The sequence below is a fragment of the Pristis pectinata genome, chromosome 33 (assembly GCF_009764475.1).
Source record: "Pristis pectinata isolate sPriPec2 chromosome 33, sPriPec2.1.pri, whole genome shotgun sequence".
NCBI lineage: Eukaryota > Metazoa > Chordata > Chondrichthyes > Rhinopristiformes > Pristidae > Pristis > Pristis pectinata.
In genome coordinates this window covers 16,004,274-16,024,074 of record NC_067437.1, presented here as the reverse complement: position 1 = coordinate 16,024,074, position 19,801 = coordinate 16,004,274, and the positions used below count along the sequence as shown (strand labels likewise).

Genomic DNA, 19,801 nt, shown 5'->3' with positions numbered 1-19,801 from the left:
TAGGTGAATTGATGGCACAAGTGGGTACAATCAAGTAATCTTTATAAAGCTGTGATTGCAAAGTAACCATGTTTAAGAATTTAATATGTCTCCATTTACAGAGGAAAGGCAAAATGGAAAAGGAGATGGGCTAGCTCTGATATTAAAGAATGGGGTAAAGGCAGTAGCATGGAAGAGTTGAGAGTAGAATCAGTTTGGGTGAAACTAAGAGACAGCAAAGGGACAGAAAATGTTGATGGGAGTTGTATATGTCCCCATAACAGTAAAGACAATATAGCATATATTATAAAGGGTAATACAGTAATCATCGGGGTTTTTTAATCTACATGTAGACTGAGTAAATCAAATTAGCAGCAATAATGTGGAGGATGAGTTGTGAAATGAAAGAGATGGTTTTCTAGATCAGTATGTAGAAGAATTGGTAAAGGACCAGCTATTTTAGATCTGTGTAATGTGAAAAGGTTAATTGAGGATCTGTAGCTAAAGGGCCTTTAGGGAACAATGATCATAGTATGACAGACTTTTTATATAAAAGATTGAAAGTGATTTAGTTCAATCTTAATGCGGAGTCTTAAATCTGAATAAAGCAAACTGAAGGCAGGGGGTATGTATTGTCCATAGTAAGTTAGGAAGCATTAAAAGTATGACCGTATGACAATACATTAGCGAAGGCTGACTTTCAAAGAATTAGTACCTAGTTGGATTGGGAAAATGTCAGAACTGAGGGCCAATGCATTGATAAAGGATATGGAAAATAACATTGGCTTTGGAAAATGTAAAAACAAACTGTAAGATCTACTATAGAAATATGAAAAGAAAAAGATTAGCTAAAGTTAACGTTGTGGATAAAGTGGTAGGGAAGCCAAATAAATTTTGTCTGTCTTTCTAGAGGAAGATACAGAAAACCTCTTGGGAATAATTGGAGGACTACAGGTCTGGAGCAAATAAGCTCATGGAAATGAGCATTAGTGAAAAAACTAGTATTGAAAGGTGATAAATCCCCACAATCTGTATCCAAGAGGTTTTGAAGGAGATGGCAGTGGAACTAATGGATTTGTTGGTTGTCACCTTTCAAACTTCTGTACATTCTGGAATAAATTCCACACTGGAAGATAGCAAATGTAATCCCACTATGAAGAAAGGGAGAAAGAAGTCCAGTTGGCCTAATATCAGTAGTAAGGACAATGCTAGAATCTATTATTGAAGAAGTGTTAAAAGGTTTAGATGGAAAATAATAACACTGGGCAGAGTCAACATGAATTTATGAAACTGAAACCAGGTTTGACAAATTTGTTGGAATTTCTTGAGGTTGTAACAAGCAGAATGGCAAGGGTAACCAGTTGAAGTGGCATTAGTTAGACTTTCATAATGTCTCTAAGGTGCCATTGCAGGATTAAACAGTAGTGTGCAACCTGTATTGGTGAACGGTTAGTGGACAGAAAATGAGGTTATCTACTTTTGTAGACAAAATAGAAAGATGAAGTATTACTTTTAAATGAGTTATTTTAAAAATGTTGGTATTCAGATGGGCCAGGGATTTTCTTGTACACAAATTATTGAGAGTTAATACAGCAAGAAATGAGGAAGGCCAATGGTATGTTTGTAAGAGGATATGACTGCAAGAGTACAGATATCTTACTGTGATTATTTAGGGACTTGTGAGACTGCACTTGAAATATTGTGCAGAGTTCTTGTATTCTTCTAGGAAAGGATATGCTTGTGAATGAGTGAGTGCAGCTAAAGTTTACCAGATTGATTCCTGGGATGCTGGGTTTATTGCATGAGGAGAGAAAGCAGACTGAGCTTATGCCCTCTAGAGTTTAGAAGAATGAGAGGTGATATAATTCAAACATACTTTGGCTGGGAATTGGTAGAATCATTTTTTTTACTGTTGGAATCTTTCTTTCTGAAACAGTAGAAGAAAGCTGGGATGTATGAAAATACAAGCAAAAGAAGCGAAGCTTTTCAAGTGCACAGAATAATTGAAATTTAGGGTACAGAAAAGGCCATTCAGCCCATGTTCACATTGGCCAAAATTGTCTTTGGTTTAATCCCACTTCCCAGTTTTTTTTGATATTTATCCCTGCACGTTACAGCTCTTCAAGTAATCATCTCATCCAGGTCCTTTATAAATGTGATGAGCGTTCCTACCTCCTGCCTCTTTAGTCAGTGATGCACAGATCTCCATCCTTGTTAGATAAAATGGTTCTTCTAAACTCCTCTTGAGTCCTAGTATCAAGTAATTTGATGTCCCTTGTTATAGACCCTTCTGTTGAAGGAAGTTGTTTATTTTGGTTTACCTTGTCCATGGCTCATAATACATCTCAATTAATACCCATTTTTTTCCCAAAGTAAAACCTTGGCCTAGACAGTCTCTTGTGACTAAAATTCTCCAGGCTTGGCAACATCCTTGTAAATCTGCACCCATTTAATACCTTATTAACAAACTTCCCTTTTTGTCCTGCCATCAGGGATTCGGGGACTTGCACTCCAAGATCCCTCAGTTTTTCCACATTTCTCTGTATCTTACCACTTGTCATACATTCCCTTGTCTTGTTTGCCTTCCCAAAATGCCTTACTTCATACTTTGGATGGAATTCCATTTGCTATTTTTGTACCAATTTAACCAGTCCATTGGTATCTTCCTGTAGCTTAAAAGTTTCTTCTTTACTAAACTTGGCAATGTTTGATGGTATCCAGAGTAAAAATAATTGTAGCCCCCGTACAATTTATACTAAGCCAATTGTATTAACCATTTATTAAAAAAAAATCTACAGTGATCGCAGTATCCTTGAATTGCACCTGCATCTCTGGAGGATGTCAATAAGAAATGTTGGGGGGGGTGATGGGGAGGGTGGGTTGGTAATTGTGATAGGAATCATTGAAGGATTATACTAGAACTATATTAGCAATCAATTACTAGAGCTACTGAACCACTTTTAATGGACACTTTTTCCAACCTGGTGTCTATGGACCAGACTTGTTTGGTGCTCCAGTTCCTCAGCACTAAGATACTGCTGTGTGGTTGCTCTGGTATCTTCAGACCTCTGTTCTTTGTCCAAAAGTTATTGTTCATGTGTAACCCTAAATTGAGAGACTGAGAGTTTATAAATGTATATTTTCCAACAATAGACTTTGGTATTTCTATCCAGTCTTTATTTCCTTTCCTATTTTACCAAAGGACATTAAGTGCCTCACCTCGCAAATTAACAATTGTCCAAGAAAGTGTCAGGTTCAAAGCTAAGATCTAAGTTTCATCTCTGCCAGGTTGAGGCAATTCCTAGGTTTGGTGCATTACCTTGAATTGCAATGATTATGTGTAATCTGGGTGACAAGGAAATGGGCTTGTAACCCTTGCCACAAACACATTGTTAATAAAAAATTTTGATGTCAAATTCTAAACATAAGTTTTTCTCATAAGCTAGAGAGGGTGCAAAGGGGATTCATCAGGATGTTGCCTGGAAATAAGCATACGGTTGTAAGAAGAGATTGGATAGGCTGGGTTTGTTTTCCTTGGAGCAGAGAAGGCTGAGGGGTGACCTGAGAGAGGTATGCAAAATTTATGAAGGGGATGGATAGTGTCGGTTGTAATTTTCCCATGGTGATGTCTCAGATGAGTGCATAGGTTTAACGTGAGAGGAGGTTTAGAGGGGACCTGAGGAGGAATTTTTTTTCCACACAAAGGGTAGTTAGGGATCGCGCTGCCTGATGAAGTGGTGGAGGCAGATGCTCTCACAACATTGAAGAAACATCTAGAGAATTACCTGAATCACCAAAGCATAGAAGGCTACGCACTTAATGTAGGTAAATGGGATTAATGTAGATGGGTACAATGGATGGCATGGACATGTTGGGCAGAAGGGCCTGTTTCTGTGCTGTACAACTGACTCAAAACTTTCACAAATTCTTGCTAACTTGCAATTACTGATAGTATTTACTGAACGTAGATGTTGGTCTGTTTATCTAAAATATACATAATTATAGTATGTAGATTGAAATTGGACCTCCTTCACCAAGATTCTCAAAATTCTTGTTTACTATATGTTTTATTTGCCACGACCTACTTATTATGCAGCTGTATTGAAGACATTTTTGAAATCAAGTAATATATTAACTTAATAATAAGACAGCAGGCTTAAAACTGTTACATAATCTAGCAAGCTATTACTTCTTTCCAATGGATTTTTTTTTAAAAGTTGTGTATATGCCCTGTTCCTCAAGACTTCATCAGCCTTGATTTTAGTTTTGGCCCATAGAATGCTACTAGCCTTTATTAGAAGACTAATTTTGAATTGTTTCAGAAGAGCTGACAAACGGATTCATTTAGAATGAGTGACTCTCATTAATCTCGCATATCTCTAACGTTCCTGAGGCAGTGCATAAATGATTTGGTGTAGACCAAGGAGCTTCTACATTTTTATTTCCCTGCTTTGCATCGAGTTAACTCAGCTGCACTGGTGTGGGAGTGCAAGAATTCATTTGGTTATCTCCGAAATTGACAGCAGTTTCTGTCTTTTGTTTACAGTTGTGTAATTCCTGTTGGAAGTACGTGAATTGGGTAAGGGATATATTGGGTTTAGTTGCTTTACATCAGTCAGATGAACTTGGATTATTAACGTTGCTTCTCTTTTTGGCTACTCTTGTCTCATTTTTGTTAATTTTTGAAGAAAACAGTTTTTATGACTAGTATGTCTACTTTTAACAAGCTCTCTCAAATATTCTAAACACTTAAAATCTGTTAGTATGGTACACAAGAACTTTTTTTTCTCCCAAAGAAACTAAAATTGCTTGTTGGTTTTTGGCAGTTTTTGCTCTGTCAAGGTCACAAAAGCACAGAAATCAATCAGATTTCTTGCATTGTTATTAAGAAGCGAATGTGGAATTCTGCTTGAGGATAATACATCAGAATTTTATAATCAGCTTAACTGTTATTCTGTTAAGTGTGCTCAACGCTAATTTAGCATATAATTTAGTTTGTGACTTCAATGTTGCTTGGTCAGAGATATCATACTTTGGATGAGACATTAAACAAAAGCTGATCTTCAAGTTGTCCGAAGTTGAAAGGGTGGGGGGTGGGTGTTAATGTCAGAAATAATTTAAAGCAGCTGCTTTATAAGATAAAATCTACTTTCTGTTCGACAGGGATTGGCCTTTTGTTTTCATATGTGTTTATTCCTGAGAACAATGTTTCATTCTAATTTAGTACTATTATTTGATATACTGTGCTACTGTTTATGATAAGTTCTGACATGTAGTTAAAATTTCTTAAACATTCACATTTATACATGCCGAATATGCATGATCTCTAGCTTAACTTTGTTTTGCAGTTTACTGACAGAGTAAGCCTAACTAAATATGAATCAATTTGGGGCTAAGGCATTTTCTTTATCTGCTTCATTTTCATGAGGCTTCGATTGTATTTCTGAATCTGGAAATTAGAGACCACTTAGTAATTAAAGTAATGTTTAAATTGTTCATATACCTGTGCTGAAAAGATAGTGAAACTTTTCATAATGTTGCAAATTAGAATTTATCTATGCAATTATTGTTTTGTAGGACTGAATTTTTAGGCAAGTTGAATTATCTCATGCATTCTTGAATCGAGAGATTTTACAACACAAATTCAGTTTCCTTTATTTTAAAGGACTAAATTTGTGCTGTGTGTCTTAACAATTTGTATCTCAATAAATATGTATATATTTATAAACGTAATTTGTTTCCAGTCCTGAATATTAAAATTGGTTCTTGGCTGAGTGGGAAATTTTCTGCTTTCCATTCATTTGCATTAATTTTCCTTTTCCCTCAAGTTTATGTAGGTTAAATTTAAACCTAAAGCAATCTTCTTTATATTGCCCCCCTTTCCTGACCTCTTCTTCCCCACCATCTCTCTGATCTTCTCCAGGCAAGCAACAAGATGGGAAACGTCATCAAACTGAGGAATTGTGCTTCAGACATTGGCTGGTTATATTTGTGGGTTACACACTTGTGCACAGCAAAGCTTGTATTGGATTGGTGGGCTGAGAGAAGGGGTTAGGGTGGTGTGTTTAGACTCATCAACCCAGCATCCCAAATGTTGTGCCAGCTGTCATAATTAACAAAGAGTATGATGGTGGCACATGACTTTTCTGTACATTAGTTACAAACTAAGAACTGCATGCATTTGTTTCAAATTATAATTCATGCTTGTGTGCAGTCACATATTTACAAAGATGCATTTTAGTTTGGATGAGCAGTTTAAAATTGACCTCTTCTTTTTCTGTAGCATTTTGATTCTTTCCAAGTATTGCTATCATTTCCAAAGTGTAGCTACAATATTTGAGTTATCTGTATATCTTTTTATTTTAATTGTAGGTTTCCAATAAGAAGGCAAAATGGCTCAACGGGATGCAGATCGGTATCTTTACGTGGACAAAAATATCGTCAATAATCCATTGACGCAGGCTGACTGGGCGGCAAAAAAATTAGTGTGGGTGCCCTCAGAACGTAATGGCTTTGAGGCTGCCAGCCTCAAGGAGGAGGTTGGTGAAGAGGCAATTGTTGAGTTAGTGGAGAATGGCAAGAAAGTTAAAGTTAACAAGGATGACATCCAGAAGATGAACCCTCCTAAGTTCTCCAAAGTAGAAGATATGGCTGAGCTGACGTGCCTGAATGAAGCTTCTGTACTCCATAATTTGAAAGAGCGTTACTACTCAGGACTAATCTACGTAAGTTTTTATTTTTGTGCTATTGTTAATACTTGTTTTTATTTTTTCTATTCGTGGTGAATGATTGAATATCTATCTTTCAATCCAAATTCCAATTCCAAATATCTGTGCTTTGAACATTTAAAAAGGGGGCAAAAATCTACTGATCCAACAACCGCCTAATTTACACAAGGGAAAATGTACATATGATCAAACCTCTTCTAGGTGCTCAATATTTCCAAATGCCTTTCTTCCACTCATATTAAACTTCTAATCGCTGAAGACATGTCACTCGATACTGATCAGCATCACTAGTTTCAGTTAAACCAACTTCCTTACAGAATGCAAGACGTCAGCTACTGTCCATAACTTCTCAAGTTGCCTTTTGTAAGGCCACAACAAATCTATACTTGTCACACATGCCAACAATTTATCCCAAATGAGATTTAACTCTGTTTAAAAACTTGCACTTTCTTGCAGCTAACTTGATCTGCTTTCATAACTTGAATTGTTGAGTCTGGTCCTCCTCTATGTATCTGAACACTTGAGTAGAATCTTATCTCTTCCTAATTTTAAAGAAATTGGTCATGTTCCTCGCTTAGTTTTTCTGACGAGAAAGCCCCTGGTATCAATGGCTTTCACACCACATAGGGATCATGTAGCCCTTAGTGCTTCTGTGTCTTTATAATTAATAAAAACTGAGGTAGCATTTTATATTTATTTATCCCAGTCATATATCCCTGAATAAGGTATTATTTTGTAAACTGCAACGTCCAGGTTCATCTCTAAATGAGCAACCTTGTGTAGAATGTATGTATGTCCTCCCCACTCCCCCCCCCACCCGTTATGTGCCCATCTTTGTATTTGTAGCCAATGGTGTACCTATCTTACAGTTTTCATTGATCATGAATCCAATCTTGTGCATCTAGAATATGTTTGAAAAGTAATGCTTGCAGTGTACATCATACAAAGGAAAAGACCTTTCAGCACTTAAATTTGTTCTTCCGTATGACAAAATTGTACTTAACCTCTATCCTTACTCCAACCACCACTTTGGTTTTATATCCCTTAGTGATCCTGACTGGCAATAAAACTCTGCTTTTAAAATTGTCAGCTAAGTTATCATCATTATGTAGGAGTCTACATGTTTAGCACTTTAGTGGGAAAAATTATTTGCTGTGCAGTGGTGCAGCTAGGAGAACCACTGCCTTGCAGTTTCAGTGACTCGGGTTCAATCTGACTGGTGCTGATTGTGTGGAGTTTGCAAGTTTCTCCTATGAATTCATGGGTTTCCTCTGGGTGCTCTGATTTCCTCCCCCATTGCAAAGGCCTGTGGGTTGTTGGGTTAATTGACCACTAAATAGCACCTAAAGTATAGGTGAGTGCTAAAATCTGAGGAGTTGATGGAAAAGGGGGGAGAATAAAATTGGATTGTCTAGGATTAATGTAAATGGGTGCAAGATGGTGGGCCAAAGGACTTGTTTCCATGCTCTTTGACTCTGATTCTATGTAACCTCTCAATTTGTGGTGATTTTCTTACAGGTTATGTTCTCCGGTAGATTCCTTCATTAGCACAAAACTTTCTTTTTTTATCCACCCTGACATTTTTTTCCACTCTTAATTTTCCAGTTTTCCAGGTTTTCTCCTGCTGTTTCTGTGTACAGTGATTCTTGCTCTGGTATTATTCTGCTGCTATTGGCCGCAATACTTTGTTGGAATAAAAATTTTCACATATAAGCCTGGGCAGGTTTATTTCAGACTGTGGTCAATGAATCCTTCTGGGTGGGGGGAGGACTTATCTCATGAACCTGCCGCACCCCCCCCCTTCACTCACAGCATGTGCTGTCTCACCATGCACCTCTTATCAGATGAGTGATATTAGTGCCAATTAGTGAAGCGTAGGGGAGAAAGTCTTCTATTCACCACTGTGTTTGTCCACTTAATCAGGAACATGGAGTGAAAATATTTTTGTTCTTTTTTTTTACAATCCTTGTTAATTGTCTCCCAGGTTTTGAAATGTAAAACATAACTAATAACCTGCTCAGTGATTAAAATCTTGGCCAGGTGCTATATAAATTATAAAGAGCATGTAAATGTTAATGTTTTAATGGTTCAGAGCTATGTGATCCTTAATTCTCTGTATTGAACCCCTAATTACATTAGATTCTAGTAACATTGACTGTGTTGGGAAGGCCATGGCACTTCCATGCCTGACACTGCACTCCTGAAATGGACTCTGTATTCTGAGCTCTGCCCCAGGAGAAGATTACTGGGCAGTCTAGAGGGAGAAGATTCAAGGACATACCCAAGCTGTCTCCAAGAAATGTAACACCCCCATGACTCCTGGGAATTTCTGGCTCATGATGGGTCAAAGTAGAGATGGTATTGAGAATGTCGATCCATGCTTCAGAAGCTCTGCTTGAATGGTGGAAGGAGAGCACCACCTTGCAAACTATTCACTCACCTGCCCCATGTACCACCACCTCCATCTGTGGAAGAATGTGCAGTTTCCACGTTTATGTCATCAGCCAACTCGTTTCCCACAAAACCGGAGTAGAAATAAGCTATTCTTTGGTCTTGAGTGTCTGAGGAGGGGAATCTCCAATGTATTGGAATTTTCTAGTATTTGAGTTTATTCCAGTAGCTTAAGGGGTTGCAGCATGGTTTTCACTTGTGAAAATGGGTAAATTTTTCTATCCAGTATTGCCCATTGAAGATGTTGACCACATTGGATTACAGTTTCACTTTTCTTAGTGTGGAACTGGAGCAAATAGAAGGGTGGGCAGGGTGTGGGTGAAGTAACAAAACTGTCATCAAGATCCAGCAGACAACACAAGGTTGCTGGTGTTAAGTGGAACAATACTCAAGCAAGAATAAATATCTGCAGGAAGGGAGAAAATTTAGACAGTTATGAATATAGTGTTTATCTTTGTGGAATTTTCTGTATCTGAATGTCAGTTATAATCTTGGCAATAATGTCCAATAACAGGAAATCAAGGAAATACTGCTTACATTTCCCAAAATCTAGTTGTGGATTATATTTGGCAAGCATAAATCCTTAATTATTCATTTAGACCTCATCAGTATATTGTAATCTAGTGAGTCCAGTAGATTAAATCTTCTCCAGTCCCTCTGAGATTGGAGGTCCTTTAATTATGTTCACAAACATTGCTGACATTAATTTAGAAACTTACAATTGTGCATCAGTGGGCTTGGTGAATGTTAGAGTATAAATTTGGAGGGTAGTGGTAGGACAAATTGTAATTGTTATAACTAATCATAGTCTGTCCCCACATGGCACTGTAAGGGAGGGACCTCCTTTTGTGCTTTTGCCTTCTACTATTAACCCTGATCTTCTAGTTGTATTGGGGAAATTGGATGTATATTAGACTGAGGATTGAACTGATGATATCTTATACTGTGACCTAATGTTACTGAACTCACTTCTCAAGTGTGTCAGTCTTTTAGGTGGTGAGGAAGATGGAGAGTCTTCATGGAGATTATAGGCTTGGTGAATAAAATAAATGCAGAGTTAATGTTTCCCCTGACTAGGGTGCCTAGAACCAGTCTGAAAATCATTTTGTGATTGAGACAAGATATTTTTACCTAGACTGTAAACTGGAATTCTGAGCCAAGAAGGCCATGAAGACTTGGCCTCTGAATAAATTCAAGAGCAAGATCAATATCTACATTGGACGTAAAAGGATTGAGAATATGGGGTTAGTGCAGGAAAGTGCTATTTGAGATAAAAGGTCAGCCATGACCTTTTTGAATGGTGGAGAAGCATGACATGTCCTACTTTTTCTGTTTCTTGCGATCCAGTGATCTTATTGGAAGCATCAAGTTTGGAATTTGAGGTAATTGTTTTGTGATTAAAACTGTCACTTTGGAATACATTGGGGTACAAAGCTACCTGAATGAGTTTGATTGGACTGCAGGACTATTACACTATGATACCTGTGGTTACCATAGTCATGGAAGCATTTAAGTATGTGAGTCTTGATAGGTGATGTAGTTAAATTATAATCTTGATAGTCAAGTGAGATAGCACTGTTCTAAATGAACTGCCTACAAGAATTTACACTAACAAGCAGGAAGAAACTTGAATTTATATTCTTTAAAACACCCAGACATGTCAAAGTAATTAAATACTATTTTGAAGTATATTTGCATGGTAGAGGAACAAATCTGATTTCCCTAGCTTTGTGGTAGAATCTTAAACACAGCCATAATTTTCCTCCCAATCTATTCAAAGAGCACAAAGCAAAATATTGGAGATGCTAGTACAGTAAAGCTCTTAGTCTGGCAGCCTTGGAGACTTTGGTGCTGGACTAGCAGATTTTCCAGACTACAGGTGTCACATAGAAAAAAAATTTTTTTTTGAACTTTCATTTTCCAGACAGCATTTTTACATTGCACACAAAATAAGTAAATCCAAATTCAATCAGTTACATTTTTTTTATTTTTCCCCTCTCACCCTGAAAACTTTGAATCCTTGTCTAGCTTTGCTGTCATGGGAACCTGTGGCTGCCTTCAATCCTGTCTTTGTAAATTATTCATGAAATTCGTATGTTTGCCATCAGTTGAATCCAGGTTTATTCAGGCCATTTTTCATGGCAACTAATCTTGCTGGAATCACTTGATTCATTTTTGACAAGGAATTGAAACATGGTCATATTGGTGTAATCTGGATAAAAATGGTACATTTATTTTGCAAACTTATATAATTTTGATTTTTTTTTTAGACTTACTCAGGTCTTTTCTGTGTGGTCATAAATCCTTACAAGAATCTACCTATCTACACCGAGGAGATTGTTGAGATGTACAAGGGAAAAAAGCGGCATGAGTTGCCACCCCACATCTATGCCATTACGGATACTGCATACAGAAGCATGTTGCAAGGTGAGGGTTTTCCCTTGAACTATTTAGGTAGCCAATGTTTGACTGACTTCTACAATTAATGTTTTTTTTTACTATGCCACAAATTCTTTCCATGTTGGCCATGCAGAATAATTTCTGGTTCTATAATCTTAACACTGCTATTGGGTTAATGTTTTCTGGTTAAACGTTTTCCTCTTGTTGAAGCTGTTGAGGGCTTGCTTGTATGCGTCCTGAGCACAATTCATCAGGTATCTCTTCCAAATGCTTTAACCCTTGCATGAGCAACAACAATGGTGTTTGCAGATTATTTGTCCCAAAGAAATAGCATTCCAGTCCTTCAACTTGCAGAAATTACCTTTTGCCTTGTCTTGCCTAGCGACTCCCGTGCATGCAAACTTCCAGCAGAAGCTTCTGGATGGTGGACAAGAATTGGTTACGTACCTTTCACGTGTTATGGATTGGTTATATGGCAAAACTATGTTCTATTTTTTCCAAAAAGTGAGTTCATTGCAACATCAAGTAATGTTTTGTACTGAACCTTTTGCAAACTTGAGGGGAGTGACTTGGCACAAAAAAATGTTGGTTAATATTATCTCACGGCTCATTGCTAAGGTTCTTAGGAACCAAAGATCAAGTAGAAATGTGCAAGATTACAAAGGGTTCTGATAGAGCAGTGTGGCAGGAGAGTCACTAACTATATTAATTTTAACATAATGAATAAAAAGATATTTTTAATAGGGTTACTCATTAGAATTCAATAGCAGTACTTGAAACATTAGTGGAAACAGATTCAGTAGTACTTTTTAAAAGAATTGGATAAATACTTGAAAGAATGCAGAACAATGATAAAGCAGGGGCATGTGATTAATTTGATAACATTTTCAAAAGCAGATGGTTTCCTTCGCTTTCTGGGCTGCATTTCTGAGTAATATGGCTGTTTAATTTGAGAATAAATTGCTGTTTTGTAGCTTTTATTGATATATAGTTGTTGATGCTCCCAGGAGTTTGGTTGCAGAATTGTTTATTGTGAGATTGTGATGAACTTTGCTCCAATAATTTGTCATTTTTAATTGACTTTTGACTTTAAAACAAAATGAACAAGATATTTAAAACAAGTGGAAAGTGCTGGAGCTAGTGAGTCAGGTAACATTTGTGTAGATAGCCACTTAATTGTCAGATGTGGGCCTTTTTAGTGGAAGTGTTTGGTTGCAGGTTCCATATGTGAAAACTTAAATTCTGTTTTTAACCACAGCACTCCTTGGTCCATTCTGCATATTCTGTTGCTCATTTCTATCATCTCAAATATGTGTCAACTAGGAATACTGGTGGTTAGGATGATCTCATCTTATTGTTTTTTGGGTGTGGAGGAGCCTTTTGCCTTTGTTATGGGCCAACTGGGAAGCAAAGGAATAGATAATGAGCAGCAGCAGCAGCAAACATTATACATTTAAATGACCTTAAATGCTTACTCTATTGGTGAATAGGTGTGGCTGAAGTATGATTTGGTTACAAATAAAACCTAGCAAAAAGTTTGAGATTTGCACTTGCAGTGAATAATACATTTATCACACTTGGTCCACCCCTATTGGTTATAATTTACTTTTTTTTGGGGTATTCTACATTAAAAGGAATTTTCTTTGTTTTTGCTGAGTCCCAACAATTGCAGTTTTAAGGATTGAGCTCCTATAATGGCCTCTTCATGCCAATAGAGCCATACAGCACAGAAATGGGCCATTGGCCCACCATTTCATGCTGACCATCAAGCACCCTTCTATACTAATCCCATTTACCAGCATTTTTTCTATTGCCTTCTATGCCTTGGCAATTGAAGTACTTGTCTAGGTACATCTTGACTGTTGTGATAATAATTGCCTCCACCATCTACTCAGGCAGTGTGTTCTAGATTCCAGCTACACTAGTGGAGAAAACTCTTCCTCAAATCCCCCATAAATCTCTTGCCCTTTATCCTAAACCTATGCCCTCTTTTTGGATACCCCTGGTATGGGGGAATAATTTCCTACTATCCACTCAGGTTCCCCTCTTGACAGCCTCCACTGCAAGGAAGACTAACCTGGCTTATCCAGTCTCTCCTCGTAATTGAAGTACTCCACCCCAGACAACATCTTTGTGAAATCTCCTCTGCACCAGTGCAATCACGTCCTCCTTTTAGTCTGGTGACCAGAATGTGCACAGTTCTCCAGCTGTGGCCTAGCTAATGCTTTTTATAGCCTCCCTACTTTTATGCCCTAGTAATGAAGGCAAGTGTCCTATAAACCACCTTCGCCTTGTGTTGCTGCTTTCAGGGATCCTTGGACTTGTATGCTGAGGTCCCTCTGTTCCTTAATACTCCCCAAGGCCCTTCCATTAGATATGGCAGCATATAGAGTTAGAAGGGAGTGGTACTGAATGTCAACAGCATTGATTCAGGACTTAAATGTTTTGGCATCAGAGCATGATATTTCTTGCTGAGAATTGCATACCGTTGTCCTCAGCTGAGCTGTCTGAACACATTGAATTCTATTTGTATTCCGCATTGAAGGGAATAAGGGCTCCCGCAAGAATGGGAACTTGAATGTAGATAACCAAGAGTGGCTTGGAGCACTTCTGATTAAATTAACCAAGTCTTACAGGCATGAACAGAAATAAGAAAATCAACACAAGGGTAAATCTTTGACCTCATCCTTGACCGTCTAATTGTAATAGATACATCTGAACGTGACCATATCGGTAGGTGTGACCTTGTAGGGAAGTTGGGGCAACTGCACATTGAAGATGCGATCCAAGTTATTTTGTAGCACAACCATCATGCCAATTAAGCTAGATTCAGCAGTGGCAGTAGAATTGTAATTAACCATGAATGTGTTACCTCATGGCCTGCCTTGTCCCCCACACTTCCATTGCTATGAAGGCAAACAATTATAGTTCAACAAGAAATGAGCAAAATCATGCCAGACCAACTAAAAATCAGATGCTAACTTGGTGCAACTTCAATACAGGACTACCGCGTGAGCAGTTCCTTGGAATTGAGGATGATTTGCTTCTACTCCAGTTCTGTAGGCCCTGAGGTGATTGAGGCCAATTAGAAGCCTGCAGTTTCTGCCATAGATGGGGTAGGAGATGTTTGGGAGGTGGTGTGCTTCTGCCTTTTTTCCTGGGCTTCTGTCTGCTCCTGATGCATGGACTTGAAGTTGCCAACATAAGTGCTTCTCCTCCACCTTGAATGGTACTGCACCAGGCATTCCCAAGAGTCACTGGGGTGATGCACTTTTCCAAGGAGGCTTTGAGAAGATTCTTAAATCTTTTCCTTTCCCTACTTTTAATCTAATACCAGCATCCACACTGAACATCAGAATCAACATGTGTAGAGCCAAGAAACCCTATGACCATTACCTCAAAGCAGAGCTCTTCATTCTTGTTACACCTATGAAGGTTATGGACGATTAAGCCACTAGCAAGAGGATGTGGTTTCAAGAATATTTCCATCCTGTGGTGAAGAAGACCAGCACGTACCCAAAAGTAAGGCTGAAGAGTTCACAACTTTCTTCCAAAGTACAGAGCAGATGATCTACTTAGTCCTAAGGTCCCCACCATCTTGCATTCCAATATTCAGTCACTTTGATTCACTCCATGTGATATCAAGAAACAGCTGAATGTATTAGACACAGCAAGGGCTTTGGGTTTCAACAGCACTGCAGTTCTAGTGCTGAAGATAAGCACCCACCAAGGCTGCTTTAACAGCATTCCCCAACTTGTGGCCTTTGAGTCTAAAGGATAAGACCAATGGAAATGCTGCTGCTTCTAAGTTCCCCTTGAATTCCTACCATTCAAACTCTCGCATGCATATTTTTTTTTAATTGTCATTGTGTCTCAAAATGTGAAATTCCATGCACCTCTTCCTGAATGATCCTCCATTGAGTTTGCCAGAAGTGTACCTAATCTTGTTTGGTGAGTGATTGATAGTATGCTTAGTATTTGCCATTCTCCTATGGAACATAGTTGAGAGTATTAAACTTAATCTTAATGTTTTATGAAAGTTGTTAATTGTAAGGGGCATGATCAGGTGTCTAGGTGGCAGGAACCATGTGTTGTTGAGGTGAGAAATTGTGCAAGGCAGATGCAAAGAGGCTATGTGGATAGGTTGAATAGGCCAGTATATGGCAGTTGGAAAATAATGCAGAGATGTGAAATTGCTTGATTGGAAGCAATAAAGATCTTGCCCTCCTTTGGTCATGAACTTAAAATTAGGTTTCAGTGATGTCACAATTTAACCAGAAGTTCATCTTGTCATTAGAGGTGACACCAAGATTGTGAACCACCTGGTATAGCTCCAGACAATTGCTAGGCAGTGTGATTAAAAGTGGAATCAGGAATTAATGCAATAGAGTTTGAGAATCAATCTGCCTAATACTAGAAGAAAATTTTGTTGATCCAGAGGGCTGAGAGATCTGGGAATTCAGCACAAATGATCACTGTTTGAGGGAAGTTGCTGAGGGGTAGCATGTCGATCAGAAATGTGGTAATGATTGGTATTCCCCAAGGAACTAACAATGCAGTAGTAGGAAAAGTACCATTACATTTGATTTGTGCATGACTGAAAATATAAAAATGGAGTGAAGTTTGATCGGATGGTTTCATTGGGAGTTTTGAGAAATATTGAAGTATTGGCAGAAGTAAAGACAGAAGAAAATGTTTGCAATTTGCACTGCATTTGGTTTCATTTATGAAATGAAGTCTGCGACACATGTTGCAGGACCTGAACAATATCCAGGTTTGGGCTAGTAAATGGCACACAACATTTCTGTCATGCATGTGGCAGGCAATGGCCATCTCCAACAAGTGTATGTCTAACTTTCTCCCTTTGGCATACAGTGGCAAAACCATAATTGTAATTAACGTATTTAGGGACATGATTATTAGCTGGATTAGTCACACAAATAGTGTTGGTTAGAAACTGGGCAAGTGACTCTCAAATCCTCCTCCCAATTACAAGGTACATCAAGAATATGATGAAGTAGAATGGGTGCATGAATTGGTGCTGCCTCGAGAAACTATCCTCGATAAAGTAGGACATGTAATTCATTCCCCATCCACAACCTTGAAAGTTACTCCCTAGTTGCCCTCCCAAGTCACAAACCATTTTGCTTTGAAACTAAATTGCTGTTTCTTTGCTGGGGCAAAATCCTGGAACTCCATATCTAATAGCTTTGTGGGGCACCTTCATTGCATAGTCTTCAGTGTTCAAGAAGGTGACTTGCAACAACCATCTTTGAGTGATTTTGGGATGGACAATAATGCAGGTATTCCTAGCAATGCCCTCATAGTTGAAAAAAATTATAAAGTAATTGATTTGTCAAAGATGTTCTTATTATCCATGATTGCTGGTCCAATAAATTTAATGTGGAACTGATATCTCTAACCAGTGGAGGAGAAAAATTTGAAGATATAATGGTAGATCCATGGTCATATTAAGGGGTACTTTCCTTCTTTATCTCCTCCTATGATAGTATGTAACATTGATGTTTTGCTTTCAAATGATCTTTTGAACTGCTCTCAAAGTTTGACACATTTTTCAGCAATGTGTTCTATTTCTGACTGGCATTTCTGTTAGTTTTGGGAGGGAGTGACAAGATCTCTTTTTAAAATAAAATGGAGAAGACAAAATGGAAAAGGAGGCAATGCCAAAGAACTCTTTTAGATGAATTGAGTTTTATTAGAGGCATATGGAATATTGCAGCTTGTGCAGGGCTTGCAGAGGCATGAGAGTTAATTGTGTAGTATGCTGAATTCAGTTGTTTAACATTCCGGGAGTTTCGTGTTACAGTGGAAGAAATATAGCAGCTTGTTCAGACAAGTTGGGTTTTTAACAGGGTATTATCCTGGGTTGTACGAGCATGCTGACAAGTTTTGCCATATAAGGAAAAAAACTGACAGACGGCATCAAGTATACAAATGTAGTTGAACCCAGTCTCTAGATGTCTTGGACCCCCTTGCCAATGTATCAAAAGACCTTGTTCTTTCAAGTGTAGTATCTAGCCATCCCATGTAAAGTGAAATCATGCACAGGCAACTTTTCACTCCTCTTTGAGATGCAAATACAGATGAAGGATAATGTTGGCAGTTGTGTAGAGTATGTGGTGTATGTGCGGAAGGGGTTGGGAGAAGCTCTATAATTTTTCTTTATGTAACAAGTCTATTGCTTTAAGAATATATATTTTAAAATATTCATCCTCAATGCCTAGACACTTTTCTAACCAGTTTTAAAACAAACAGTGTAATCAGTTGCAGATAATATCCTGGCTGTGGCACAGTGTACTTCCATGATTCAATTGCCTCTACATCTGTGTCATGGTCATTGCACTATTATCCTCCACTGTCCAAGTCAGTGGACTGACTTGCTTGGGTTCTATGCTGTCATAGTCAAATATGACCACACCATCTTGAAGTATTAACTTGTTTCTGCCTGCACAATAGTGTTTCTGGAGAATCCTAAGAATTGCTTCTTGCTCCATTTTTCGTGTGCTTGCCCTCGCTATGGTCATACATCCAAAATGTACATGCATACGGAGAGCTGATCTGCTTTCCCACACAGTCATGCCAAGGGTTGATGGAACACTTTCTCTCGTTGTGTTCCATTAGGAAATCTAATATAAATATTTATAGCAGTAAGGAGGATGCTTGAATTTGGTGGTGGTTTTGGCTTTTTACTCCTTTCATTTCTTATTAGAATGCATTAGGTAGTTAGCAGAAGTTTCTACACATACTGTAGCAACTAACACTTTCTTTAAGCTACATCGTTGCTCTAAATAGCAAATAGTTGCAGAAGAGTTTAAGAGATTGATAATGGAAGAACTAATTGGAGAACAAGACCTAAGCAAAATGAAAGGTGGGCTTAAAAGATCCAATGTACTGTCTGAAGAAATACAGAGGCATTCTTCTGGTGTCCTGGGCAATATTGATTCCATAGTTCAACATCACAAACAGATTCTGTTTGGGTATCTTATTGGTGTTTGGTGCTTTCCATGTGTTAAATGGAATCTGTGTTTTCCTAGTTAAAATAGACTCTCTACACGTCAAAAATAAAGTTGTGCTTTGTGATCTCCTAGAGCTGTGAAAAACCCACTCAATTTTTTTTTATTCTTTGCCATATTGAGCTATTTGCTTTAATTGCCATTTTACAGATAAAATGGGGAATTAGCAGCTTGCGAAAATGTTGCAAAATTTTTAGTCTTGGTTTGATGCAAGAACAATCACATTTTGTAAGTTGTAAGTCAATTATCTAGGGAAGGAAAAATGTGTACAGATTAAAGTGAAAAGGAAATTATGAAATGTGCTGCAAAGCTGTCAAGTGAAAGATTATACCCAAAACTTGAATGTTGTTCTTGCAAAGTTACCTGCTCTTGGCACGTGGGTTCTGTACAGCTATTGAAAGTCTTAAAGTATGGCTACCAGTTTCATTAAAATTCAACTAAAGTAAAACTTAGTTTTGACTTGATTTGCTGGTTCTAGTAAGGTAAGTGTGGTGTCTGTTTTGGTGCTCCTCTCCCTGGGTGAAGCAGCTTGGATAGCATGAGGGCAATATGTTTTTTTTGATGCCATGAAATGTATGTACACTGATTACTAGATGCAATGTCAAATGGGCAATAAAATCCCTTGTTACTTAAGTGTATTAATGTAGTGGTGCTGAGATTTCATTTGAGTGAAAGATACAAGGGAAGGCCTGCTACAATTGGGATAAACTGGAGTTTAATGTAGGAACAATTGAGGTCATACACTTTGGTAGGATGAATGAGAAGGGAGACTATTACTTAAGTGAAGAGATTGTAAATGGGTGGATTACAGAGGAATCTTTGTGTTCTTGTGCATGAAACACAAAGCATGCAGGTGTAACAACTTATCAAGGCATATTGGCCTTTATCGCTAGGGGGAGAAACAAAAGTTGTTACTATTGTACAGAGAATTGGTGAGGTAGCATCTGGAGAACTACGTAGTTTTGGTCCCTCTTAACTAAGGATATACAAGCATTGGAGGTAGTCTAGTGAATCTATTCTGGACTAATTCCTGGGATGAGAGGGCTGACCTGTCATGAATGCTAAAAAAAATTTAGATCTGGCCTGCTCCTGTTTTGTGTTCTTGTTTAGACAAATGATCTGAGATTGAAATGAAGACAGCACGTGGTAAATGCTTTGCATACTTCTGAATTTAAGTATTAAAGATGCTTGAAAACAATGGGAAATATT

At 38.0% G+C, this 19,801-nt stretch overlaps 1 protein-coding gene across 3 annotated transcripts in view; it reads left to right on the top strand.

Moving 5' to 3' along the window:
• Positions 1-19,801, top strand: part of LOC127585631 (myosin-9-like) — a 132,994-nt gene that overhangs the window by 46,160 nt on the left and 67,033 nt on the right. For all 3 annotated transcript variants that reach the window (XM_052043243.1, XM_052043244.1, XM_052043242.1), the window contains exons 2-3: positions 6,352-6,704; positions 11,429-11,585. In XM_052043243.1, coding sequence (XP_051899203.1) covers positions 6,372-6,704; positions 11,429-11,585 — 490 coding nt within the window. In that variant the 5' untranslated portion in view covers positions 6,352-6,371. The remainder of the gene's footprint in view (positions 1-6,351; positions 6,705-11,428; positions 11,586-19,801) is intronic.